The sequence below is a fragment of the Ambystoma mexicanum genome, chromosome 6p (genome assembly GCF_040938575.1).
Source record: "Ambystoma mexicanum isolate Mex_15411 chromosome 6p, UKY_AmexF1_1, whole genome shotgun sequence".
NCBI classification, from domain to species: Eukaryota; Metazoa; Chordata; class Amphibia; order Caudata; family Ambystomatidae; genus Ambystoma; species Ambystoma mexicanum.
This window is the reverse complement of record NC_090935.1, coordinates 661,388,151-661,400,572: the sequence shown is the minus strand read 5'-3', so window position 1 is coordinate 661,400,572 and position 12,422 is coordinate 661,388,151. Positions and strand designations below refer to the sequence as shown.

The following is a 12,422-nucleotide window of genomic DNA, read 5'->3' as shown; positions in this document are numbered from 1 at the left end:
GTCGGTCACGGAGCGAACAGGAAATGGTTCCGAGGAGCAGACCCAGATATCACAAATTTTTAGAGAGGTACATTTCAATCGTTTCCAACAAAAGTACTGGTCTGATTCCCACCAAAGACACAAAGGCACTCTTTTTGACCAAAACACATGCTCCTGCTGCAAATTTGGAGAAAATAAAAATGTTTGGGAGCCCCCCCATAACGTTTCACCCCCCCATCCCCCACAAAACCTCCCCCAACTTGGTGGATCATATACTATATACTAGCCGATCATATACTTTTTTTGCAAAGTTTGGTGGGGACTATACTGGCAAGTTAGATAACTTTGTGTAGGCCTACACTTTAGAAGTCCCACCTCATCTGTGAAATGAAAGTCTCAAAAGTCAGATAGAGGCACTGGTGAGGGATGGGGGACTAGTGAACGGTGGGCAGTAGAACGAAGAAAGGCAGATGCTGTCCAAGTTGGCAAATTCAAAGATGATGCATTTCTTATAAAGCCATTAACGAAATTGGATTCAAAAGGGTTGAGGGGCAGGGGCTAGGCAGGCCACATGGAGGATTTCTGCCTCTAGGACAGATGTCCTTAGGCACAAGAGAACATGGTTGGGTCATCCACCCCAACGTGACTCAAGAAGCTCAGGAGGAGCATACAGCAACCCATACAATTCCTTGGCAAGTTCACAGGAGTAAGACAGTACCCTCTATGATGAAGAAGAATGTCACTGGTAGGTCCCCACGGGAAGACAACAGCAGCTCTGGTTCGGGTCACTCACCTTGGTGGCTGGAGGAGGAACATTTGGTGGGAGCAGATGGTCTGAATCGGTCACCAGGATGCCCAGCAGACTATCTTTGCGGCACTTGGTTGTGGAGGCTCGGCACAGGCTTTGTAGCAGCAACAGTTGTCACCTGGAAAACTTTCCTCTGACTCTCAATCCTCGACTCTTCTGAGGGGACTTCTACGATCAGGATGGAGTCCCTGCAGGCCCAGACGGATGCCCACGAGTTTGCAGCCAGAATCGCGGTGGACAAGACAATGCACTGTAGCAGTGCCAGAGGTCCCAGAGTATTCGGGTATTTTAGGCCCAGAAGGTCACAGCACTTTGTGGGATGGCTTAAACTGCAGCCTGTCTCGAGACTGGCTAGGCCCACCAGTCCAAGGGAGGAAGTCATCCGGTCTGGATCTTCCCCGTCGTACAGAAAAGGGCTGAAGCAGCAGCGGCCACTCAGTCGGCTTTGGCGGTCGCTGGAGGAAGATGCAGACGCCCTCTTCTTTACTCTTCTTCGAATGGATCTTCCAGTGGTCGAACTCTGGCTTCAGCATCATGACCCAGACCCTTGCCTTTTATGCAGGAACCCAGCCAATCAGCATGCATGCTTCATTCAAACTTTGGGTGGGGACAGTCAGGCACCCAATCAGAATTGGATCCAAGCAGACAGACTGCAGGATGATGACCTGAGGAGTTTGTGACCTCCAAGTTTCCAAACCACGTTGAGCTCATCGTTTTTGAATTGTTTTGATTGTATGCCTTTATTTTTTGTTCTGTTGCTTGAAGAATCACCACGTAGAAACTTGAAACAGATACACAATGATTTGTGGATTATTGAATACATTACACACTGCCTATGTTTAGATCCATAACTACATGCTACAACTTTTGAATGTTAACAGCAGATTGGTGTGCAGTGGGGAGCAAGGGTTTCCTTAATTAGAACCTTCTCTTTCTCTCCTTAACATACAAAAGAAAAGCATAGGTAAGATAAAACATATCCCCCTATCCTGGTAACCTTAAGTTAGCACAGGAAAATATAGGAAAATCAAAGAGTGAAGCTCAAGAAGCTTTCAGCAACACTGCACAGAAGGTGCTGTGTGCGTCAATAAGAAAATACAGATGCCATAAGAAGATGGAGGAAAGCAGACTCCATCAAGAGAAAGCAAAAGGGGTTCTCAGAGTCACATAAAAGAATGAGTGTGAGGAAAAGGGTTTCCACTCACTCAGGAGAGTCAGACAAAAATCCAATAGTCCAGCAAAAGGTACTGAGGGACTCACTAAGTGGGGAGAATTGCACACAAAATGAAAATTCCACCTAACAGTAACTATAATTAGAACTGTTATTTTCAGAATTTTGTTCTTAAGACATTTTCCTTATTTTACAAATGAAAAACTGAATAATTCACAATCCCATTCAAGCAAGATAGATTTCACAGCAACTGAAGACACATTTGGCACAGCTCCATCTGCAATGCAGTAATTGGAGTGTAGGTATTGAACTATTCAAATGTATTGGAATGAATAAACAGCAAATTTGGTTTAGTGTGCGTACCTTGATTTCTCATTGGATTGGTCAGCATGGCAAGATATGGTAATAGCTGGGTTTGCAGGCAGGAAGGTGGCAAGCAGAAACTTGAAAACAGTGACTTTGCAGCAGAACAATTTTCACGATTCTACACAGAAAAAAAACAAATCATAATAAAGATAAATATTTACTTTTTAGGATGTCAAAATCAAAATGGCCGAGGAGCAAGTAAAATGGACAATCAAGGAATTCTAAATCATAGCATAGCAAATTACTTAATGTTTTTTCTGATGGAAAAGTCTTTTCCTTCCAAAAATTAATCATCTTTGAAGTATCTTCACAAGTGCAGACAGATTCAGAAGATTTTCCTCCATCAGCCATCAAGTGGCAACACTGCGGTTATGCGCTGTTTCACCTTGGCATGCATAGTGGCAGACTTAACCTTAGGGGTGCACATATAGAGCCACTCATTACCTCAATTCTGCCATTTGTACCCCTCACTGCAGAAAAGCTACCGGTTATAAGCAATCGATTGGAGGGAATAGATGAATGTGCAGATGTGTAATCTGTGGGATGAAGGAAATCTCCATTTAAAAGAAAAAACTGAAGGGAAGTAGTTTTTTATTCTACTGAAAGTTATCCTCCAGATTCCACATAACTGAAACCCTCCCAAGGTTTTCAGTACAGTAAGGAGGGAGGACAGCGAGGAACCAGCACATATATCAGAAGTTTTTAGAGGACGGAATGACCAAATCTCGCATTCTTCACAAGCCGAATAATCTAAGTAGTTATGTTAAGCAAACCTGGGCAAGGCAGCCCAAGTCTCAGCTTAATATAGATCTATAACTGGACCAACCTCCCTGGAGAGAAGTCACAGTCAGTAGAACGAACACTCCCTTGTTAGCTAAAGCATAGCTTTCTGAGATGCAAAGGACAATACACAGAGACGGAGTGAATTTGGTCACTGCTCAGACAGCCTAAACACTAGCTAAGAGGACAAAAAGTTGTTTGTTTTCCTGGCAACAGATGTCAAGGCTCAAGACCCTCTTGGGGCTCAGGAAAAAAGGGCATCTTAATCTTGAAAGAAAGAAAAGGATGAAAAGGAAAAAAGGTAAACAAGTCTCCTGGGAGAGGTAAAGTTCAGACAATGCAGTGGGATGGAATTTCTGCCTAACCTCAAAGCAACCATTTCCCTGGAAAATGGAAAGTACAGAGTCTTGAAAGGCAGATCCTGGAGCTCACTCACTCATCTAGTGGAAGTGACCGCAACCAGGAAAATCACAGAGTGAAAAGTCAAAGAAAACAGCATGGTTTCAAAGGCAGAGGCGATCAAGAACATCAAGAGTAAGTTCTAATTATACGCTGGAACAACAAACTACCATGAAACTACCATGGCCGAAAAACAATTGTCGGCTCTATCAAACTGTTCTGTAGAATAGCAGAAGTTAAGGTAGTACCCCCTTGAACACAGATAGCCTTTCACACCATGCCAATTTGAAAGCTGTATTAGCAATTGGCAGAACAAAACAGAGGACTAGGAGGAGGCTGCTCCTCTGGCACAAACTGGAGAACTTACATGATCTTCAGGCATATATGAATTTAGTATCGGGGCCCTTGGCTGATAGTATGATTTCCAGAACTGTGTCGGACAGATTCAAGTCCTTATGCCACATGCTCAAAAAGCCAAGCAGGAGGATGACACAGTAGAGATTCTGCTGGGGAACTTCATCCTACGCCGGGGGACAGCAGGTACACCCTCAGAGAGCGAAAACGGGGCTTACAAAAGGGACAACTCCAAAAGTCTTGGTACAATGTCCATTCCTAATCCAGGGCGATCAAAATCATTGTGGACCCATATTTCCTCAACCTTCATTGAACCAGCCGAATGAGGCACATCGGAGGAAACATGCATAAGAGAATGAATGTTCAACTGACAATTAGTGCATCCCCTAAAGTTCCTTCTATGGGGAAACAACTGAGAAGCAACCTGTACTTTTGGTGGCGACAGGAACCAAACAAGCTGTTAGGAAAGATTTTCTTTTTGGAACTTTCTCTCCAAAAGTTCCTATGGAACTCCATTCTTTTTACTCTGGTTGTGAACCTGTCCTGACTTTTTGAAGGGAGGTGCAGCCTTCAGCTTCACTTCCCTTGCCTTTTGCTCACTTCTGATTGGGAAACCAGTCAGTCCTTCAGACTTTCAGTACTGGGAAATGGGCGTTCCCTTTTGAATTCTTGTACTTTTTAACACTGAACATAGCACCTTAAAGTGCAGTGCAATGGGGATATGTTTGTATCACCTAAGCTTTGTACACAGGATTTTGGTTACTTTTATATGTGTCTAAAAACAAATTGGTGGCAGCAGTTACATTTTTACTGTTTTTGTATTATTTTCGGTGTGCAAGTTCCGGTTTACAGCGTATGGCTATTAAACATGGCTAGTGCCCTAACATGGCCGTGCCGCGAGAGTTTTGCTGGTCTTTGGCCATTTTGTTATTTGACCTTCCTGCGTTGTTAGATCAGAAAAGTCCTTATAAGGTCATGCACTCGCCCGAGAAGAACAAGTTACTTTCTTACCTGGTAACGTTCTTTCGATGGGATGGTCCGACGACGTATTCCATATCTATGACAGGTAATCACCACAGCTGTGCTGCTTCGGAAACTTTTCCGGCGTCTGCGTCCTGCGTCGATGACGTCGATACGCCGACGTCTAGGACCTCCTCCGACGTCCGACGTCATCCGATGTGATAAGTAGGACGCACGACGCCTGTAGCCTCAGTTGTAGTTTTTTCCCCCAGAACGTGTGACAGAAGTCAACTGCCAGTCAGACACAAAGCCTTGCGGAACGTAAGCTGCAATCGCAAAAGAAATTCTGCAGCGGGGAAGGCAGGGCGGGAGCGATATGGAATACGTCGTCGGACCATCCCATCGAAAGAACGTTACCAGGTAAGAAAGTAACTTGTTCTTCGAGGGGATTGGGTCCTCCGACGTATTCCATATCTATGACAGACTCCCAAAGCAGTACCAGAGCAAGGAGGAGGGAAAGAATTTATAAACAAAATTAGAATAGCCAATCAAATAGCAGAGCAAAGGACCGCCTTGCCAAAGGCCAGATCCTGCCCTCTGATGGAATCGAGGGAATAATGCCGTACAAATGTATGTACTGAAGCCCAGGTGGCTGCATCACAGATGTTGCGAATAGGAACACCCCTCTGCAGGGCAGTAGATGCAGCCATGCCCCTGGTAGAATGGGCCCGCAAGCCAGCCGGTGGGTCCTTACCCGCCAAGCGGTAACACTCCGAGATGGCCAAAACAATCCAGCGGGACAAAGTCTGTTTCGTCACAGCTTGCCCCAAACGCTTACCAGCGTAACCAATAAAGAGTTGATCGTCCACTCTGACCCGGGACATGCGTGAAACATAAAAGCTTAAAGCTCTCCTAGGATCAAGCCTATGGAGCCTCTCCTCTTCCTTACCAGGATGCGGAGGAGGATAGAATGCCGGAAGAACAACCTTCTGGGCTAAATGAAATTCCGTCACTACCTTCGGAAGAAAAGAAGGACGAACTCGAAGGACAACCCTGTCCTTGTGAAATACAGTGAAGGGTGGCTTAACTGAAAGTGCCTGCAACTCACTCACTCTGCGAGCGGAAGTAACCGCAACTAAAAACACAGTTTTCAGAGTTAACAGCCTCAAAGGGCAAAAATGTAAAGGCTCAAACGGAGCACCCATAAGAAACCTAAGAACAAGGTTTAAATCCCAACCGGGCACCAGGAAAGGTGACGGAGGGAACACATTAGTGAGCCCTTTCAGAAACTGTGAAATTAAAGGGATCTTAAAGTAAGAACACTCATCAGACGAGCGCTTAAAGATGGACAGCGCTGCCAGGTAACCTTTAATGGTACCCACTTGCAAGCCCCTGTGGGCCAAAGAAAGCAAAAAGGACAGAACCATGGGGATGTCACATGCAAAAGGATCCACATTCCGAACTCTGCACCAGTCGCAGAACTTACGCCAACGGCAACGGTACAGAGACTTAGTTGCTGGCCTTCGGGCCGAAAGCAACACCTCCATCACGTCTTCAGGGAGGTCCCAATCCCTATACCTCAACCTTTCAGAAGCCAAGCGTGAAGGTTGAGGGATCTGACCTCTGGATGGAGAACCAGACCCCCCTCCCGTGAGAGCAGATCGTCTCGGTAGGGAAGACGACGTGGAGGGCAGATGGACAAGTCGAGAAGGTCCGGGTACCACGTCCTCCGAGCCCACGCCGGAGCAATGAGGATCATCCGGGAACCGAACTTCCGCAACCTCCGCAGCACTTACGGGATGACGGGGACTGGAGGAAACGCGTACAGCAGCGGGAACGACCAATCCACCACGAACGCGTCTCCTAAGGCCCCTCTTGGAGGAAATTCCCGCGAGCAGAACCTCCCGCACTTCCGGTTGACACTGGAGGCGAAGAGATCCACTTGAGGGGTCCCCCAAAGGGCGAAGATCTCCAGGAGAATCTCCTGAGCCAACTCCCACTCGTGAGAGATCGCGCTCTGCCTGCTCAGAGCGTCCGCCGTCACGTTTTCGACTCCGGCCAGATGAACTGCCGAGACCGAAACTTCCTGCTGGATGGCCCAGAACTCGAGCTGCATCGCCTCCCTGCACAGAGGAAGTGACCCTGCCCCCCCCCTTTTTGTTGAGGTAGTGCATGGCCACCGTGTTGTCCGTCAGGATCAGGACATTCCTTCCTCGCACAGTCGGCAGAAAAGCCTTCAGGGCTAGCCTGACGGCCCTCTGCTACAACAGATTGATATGGAGTCTGGACTCCGACGGAGACCAACGACCGCTGACTGTCAGCTCGTTGGCATGAGCTCCCCATCCTGTGAGGGATGCATCCGTCACGATCGTCACCTCCGGCCAGGGAAGCCAAAATGGAGCCCCCTTCAGCAAGTTGCCTTCGACGGCCCACCACAGAAGGTCCTGGGCGACCGATGGCGGCACCTGAATCGGGTCCGACATCCTGCCGGAGGACTGCGACCATTGCATCTTGAGTGCCCACTGCAAAGATCTCATGCGCAGGCGAGCCTCTGGCACCAGAAGAATGCAGGATGCCATGAGGCCGAGCAACCTCAAGAACTCGAACGCAGGGAGCGTCTGGGCATGCTGAAACTTGTGCACCATCTGCTGAATGTGAAGAGCCCTCACCTGGGGAGGAAAACACTGCCCCAGGGAAGTGTCGAGCACTGCTCCGATGTACTGGAGCCTCTGCGTTGGCGTCAAATGGGACTTCTTTAAATTGAGGGAGAAGCCCAGACTGTGGAGGGAGTGGCAGGTGACGGACAGATGATCCAGGACTTGCTCGGGAGAGCTCCCCCTGATCAACCAATCGTCCAGGTAGGGGTAGACGTGAATCCCCCCTTGCCTGAGATGCGCTGCCACCACCACCATGAGCTTGGTGAAAACCCTCGGGGCGGAGGTCAATCCGAACGGCAGGACCCGAAACTGAAAGTGCGAGTCGCCAACCGCGAACCTCAGGTACTTCTTGTGCTTGGGATGGATCGGCACATGGAAGTAAGCATCCTTGAGGTCGAGTGACACCAACCAGTCCTGAAGCTGAAGGGCCTGGAGGACTTGAGAGAGAGTAACCATCTTGAACTTGTCCTTCCTGAGGAGTTTGTTCAAACCGCGCAAGTCCATGATGGGTCTCAATCCCCCGTCTTTCTTGGAAATCAAAAAATAAGGGGAATACCATCCCTTGTTCCTCTCCGCTACAGGCACCAGTTCTATAGCGCCTTTCTCCAGCAGGGCTTGAATTTCCTGCGCAAGGAGCGGATCCGGACACTTCAAAGAGAGGTTCCCCGGTGGATTGTCGCGAGGCCTGTGCCGAAAGGGAAGACAGTAGCCGTGGGCTATGATCTCCAGAACCCACACATCTGAAGTAATGGCTTGCCACTCTACAAGATGCTGCGCCAGCCTTCCCCCAACCGGCGAACCATGGGACATGGCCTCATGACTGAGTAGGAGCGGCTGCGGCGTTACCCGAGGGCAAAGAGGTAACTGCCCGAGCGGCCTTGGCACCACGGGTACCCTGTCGTCCACCTCTGGTACCCCTGCGTTGGCCTCTTTGACTGCCAGCTCCTCTCGCTCTACTGAAGGATGAGTAATAGCGAAAGGAACCACCCCTCCACTGCTGTCCCCTAGGACGAAAAGGCGGAGGTTGGCGAACTGCAGCGCCCAACGACTTCGCTGCAGCTTTTGAGGTCTGCAACCTCTCAAGGCTCTCGTCAGCCTTGCTGCCAAAAAGGTGTTCACCATCAAAGGGCATGTTGAGGAGCCGGGACTGCACATCAGGAGCAAACCCCGACTTCCGCAACCACGCAAACCTGCGTATCACGGTGCTCGCCGCCATGGACCCACTGACGCATTCAGCCAAGTCCAGACCCGACTGAACGGACTCACACATGGCATCCTTACCATCCTGGACCATAGCAAGGAAACCCTCCCGTTCAACCCCTTCGGGAATATGTTCAGCCGCTAACGCAACACAGTTCCACAGAGTGTGCGTGAAACGTGACAAGGCACAAATGGAGTTGGCCGCCTGAAGCGCCATACCACCAGAAGAAAACACTTTCTTCGCCCAGCCATCAAAACGTTTGTCGTCCCTATCAGGAGGGATGGTAGGGTACGACGCCTGCTTTGCCGGGGCCGTGGCCGCCTGCACCACCAAACTCTCCGGAGTGGGGTGCCTGGTCAAGTAGCAGGGGTCGCTACTGGCTGGACGGTATTTACGCGACAAGGATCTGCCCACCGCCGGGAGACTCTCCGGAGCAGTCCAAGCCGCCGCCACCCTTCTCTGTAAAGCCATATGGAACGGCAGTACCGGGTCAGTTGGGGGACCAACATCAAGGATGTCCGTCAGATCATCCTGCACAAACTCCCCTGGGGGAGCAGACCATCCCAAATACTCAGACACCCTAGCCATAAGGCGCCGGTACGAGGAATCGGCATGGGAGCCAGGCTCAGGCTTACAAAAGTCCACCTCCGGGGAGGTGTCCAGTCCACTGGCATCATGCAGTGACTGCCTCAAATCGTCAAACTGACTATGGCCCGAGACAATTTCATCAGGCACCAGACTAGGAACCAGGCCATCAGAATCCTCATCCGCCTCCGAAATAAATTCCAGGTGGCGAAAAGGCACCCGAGAGTGCTTGCTCTTAACCAGAGCCTTCCTAGGGGGTACACCCGTGACACGGGGCACCTCCGACACGAAAGGCGTCGATGGCGTCGAGCGAATCGGCGCCGACGCCGAGAAAACCGGCAACGGCGCCGAGAGGGTCGACGTCGAGGAAATCGGCGGCGTCGACACATGCAGCGCCTCCAGTATCGGCGGCGTCGACACAGCCCTCGAGGCCGGAGCCCCGAGCGTGTCCCTCGACGACCTGAACGTCGACGGCCTCGACGACGTCCTCGAAGCCGGAGCCTCGAGAAAGCCTGTCGACGCCCTCGACGCCTCAGACGTCGACGTCTTCCTCGAAGACTTAACAGGAGCACACGGTCTCGAACGCGTCGAGGACCGGGACCTGGAACGGGTACGGCGAGAACGAGCCTCCTTGTCCGAACGGGACCGCTCCCGTGACTCGTGCCGACCACTCTTGCGAGCGGCGTCTCTCGACCTCACACGGCCGACCCCACTCGGGGGCGCGGACGGCTGAGTACCCTGCGACTCAAGAATCGCCAACATTTTCTTCCCGAAGGAAGCCCATTCCTCCGGCGTCGCACGGCTGGTGGGGTAACCGACGTGCCGGGCAGAATCCTCGGAAGAGGACCTGGAAGGCGACCGGTGACGGCGCTTCCGAGAATGCCTCGAAGAGGTCGAGGAGTGGCGAGACCCACTCCTAGAAGAAGACCGACGAGACTTCCGACGATGACGCGGAGAGTCACCCCTCGAATCATCCGTCGAAAGCCCCGCCGACTTCGACTTCCGGGGCTTGGACACCCGACCTACCGACAACTTCTTCTTACGTTCGCGTAAGGCTTTGGACGTGAGCGACAGGCAGTCAACACAGTCATCCGTGTCGTGGGCCTCCCCGAGGCACCAGAGGCAGGCGTCGTGCGAGTCAGTCACCGACATCTTGGACCCACACTCCCCGCACTTCTTAAAGCCCGGACGCGGGGTTGAAGACGAAGTAGAAGACATCGCCGAAATTCACAAACGAACAGGTTCGAAGAACCAGAAAGAACAGAACTCCAAAGAGACGAGGCTTAGAACCGAGAAACACGAAGCAACACGTTCGCGGAAAAAACGGAACTGAGGCTACAGGCGTCGTGCGTCCTACTTATCACATCGGATGACGTCGGACGTCGGAGGAGGTCCTAGACGTCGGCGTATCGACGTCATCGACGCAGGACGCAGACGCCGGAAAAGTTTCCGAAGCAGCACAGCTGTGGTGATTACCTGTCATAGATATGGAATACGTCAGAGGACCCAATCCCCTCGAATGCTGCCCCTTCGCGGGCTTGTGAGCAGTTGTGTGTGGCCCAGGATTGGGGTTGGGACTGTCCAATCCCAGTCCACATCCTAGGTGCTAGAAGAACAAGTTACTTCTTACCTGGTAACGTTCTTTCGATGGGATGTTCCTCCGACGTATTACTTATCTTTGATAGATCACTTCCAGCTTGCTGGCCTAGGAATATTTTTTCAGTAGAGGGCGCTGCGCGTCGACGTCCCTCGAGTCGGTGTCCTTTTGACAGCCTCCGTATCGGCGCCGACGTCATCATGCGTATAAACAGACTCGCGCAGCGTCCGTTGCTCAGTTCCGTTTTGTAGCTTGGAATTATCTGTTCATGAATTGGTTATTGACCTTGAAGGAGCGTAAGCTGCAACCACAAGGGAAGTTTCACTGAGGGGATGGATGGGAGGGGCGATAAAGAATACGTCGCAGGAACATCCCATCGAAAGAACGTTACCAGGTAAGAAGCAACTTGTTCTTCGAAGGGATTGTGTCCTCAGACGTATTCCTTATCTTTGATAGATTCCCATAGCAGTGGTGTGTAAACGGAGGTGGGAGTAAAATTGTCATATTCCCTTTTAAGAGTGAACAGAGTGTAACACTGCTTTGCCAAATCTAGTCTCTTGACTAGAGGAGGAATCCAGATTGTAGAATTCAGTAAAGGTATGTGCGGTCGACCATGTGGCAGCCGCACATATGTCCCAAATCGGTACCCCTCTCTGGAGGGCTGAAGAGGCTGCGATACCCCTGGTTGAATGAGCCCTAAGATTTTGAGGAGGCTCTTTCCCTGCCAATTTGTAACATTCTAGAATGGCTAAGATAATCCATCTGGAGATGGTCTGTTTTGTAATTGGCAATCCTAGTTTTTGCCCTGTGTAACCTATGAATAGTTGGTCTGACTGTCTGATCCTAGCCAGTCTGCTGATATAAAAACTCAAGGCTCGCCTTGGATCCAGCCTATGTAGCCTCTCTTCTTCTTTCCCTGGATGGAGAGGAGGATAGAATGAGGGTAAGGTTATTTTCAGACCCTCCTGGCCGATGTCAAAGCCACTAATAAGACAGTTTTAAGGGTGATAAATCTTAACAAACAAGAGTGGAGTGCTTCTCTAGACTGTCAGCAGCCTTTTTACCAAATAAAGAAGAGCCGTCAAAGGGCATATTCAAAAGTCTGGCCTGAACATCTGGAGCAAAACCAAACTTTCGTAACCATGCAAACCTGCGAATTGTAGTACTTGCCGCCATGGCCCTGCTGATACTGTCAGCGGAATCAATGCCAGTTTGAAGGGATTCGCACATTGCGTCTTTACCATCTTTAATGATGTTCAGGAAAGCTTCCCTTTCTTCTCCTTCCGGGAGGCAGTCAGCTGCTGATAAACACACTCCCAAAGTGTATGGCTGAATCTTCCGAGCGTACAAGTAGCATTAATGGATTTAAGTGCCATGCTACATGCAGAAAAGACCTTTTTTGAAATAGCATAACATCTCTTGTCATCCTTGTATTGTGAAACAGTAGGGTATGCAGATCTACTGTTCGATGAAGTTGCTGCTTGAACAACCAGACTCTCTGGAGTTGGATGTTTTGACAAATATTCAGGGTCAGAAGCAGATACCCTATATTTGGCAGATAGTTT

At 50.1% G+C, this 12,422-nt stretch overlaps 1 protein-coding gene across 3 annotated transcripts in view; it reads right to left on the bottom strand.

The window, feature by feature from the left end:
• Nucleotides 1-12,422, bottom strand: part of RAD17 (RAD17 checkpoint clamp loader component) — a 1,130,765-nt gene that overhangs the window by 124,221 nt on the left and 994,122 nt on the right. For all 3 annotated transcript variants that reach the window (XM_069627538.1, XM_069627537.1, XM_069627539.1), the window contains one exon: nt 2,322-2,442. In XM_069627538.1, the coding sequence (XP_069483639.1) occupies nt 2,322-2,442 (121 nt within the window). The remainder of the gene's footprint in view (nt 1-2,321; nt 2,443-12,422) is intronic.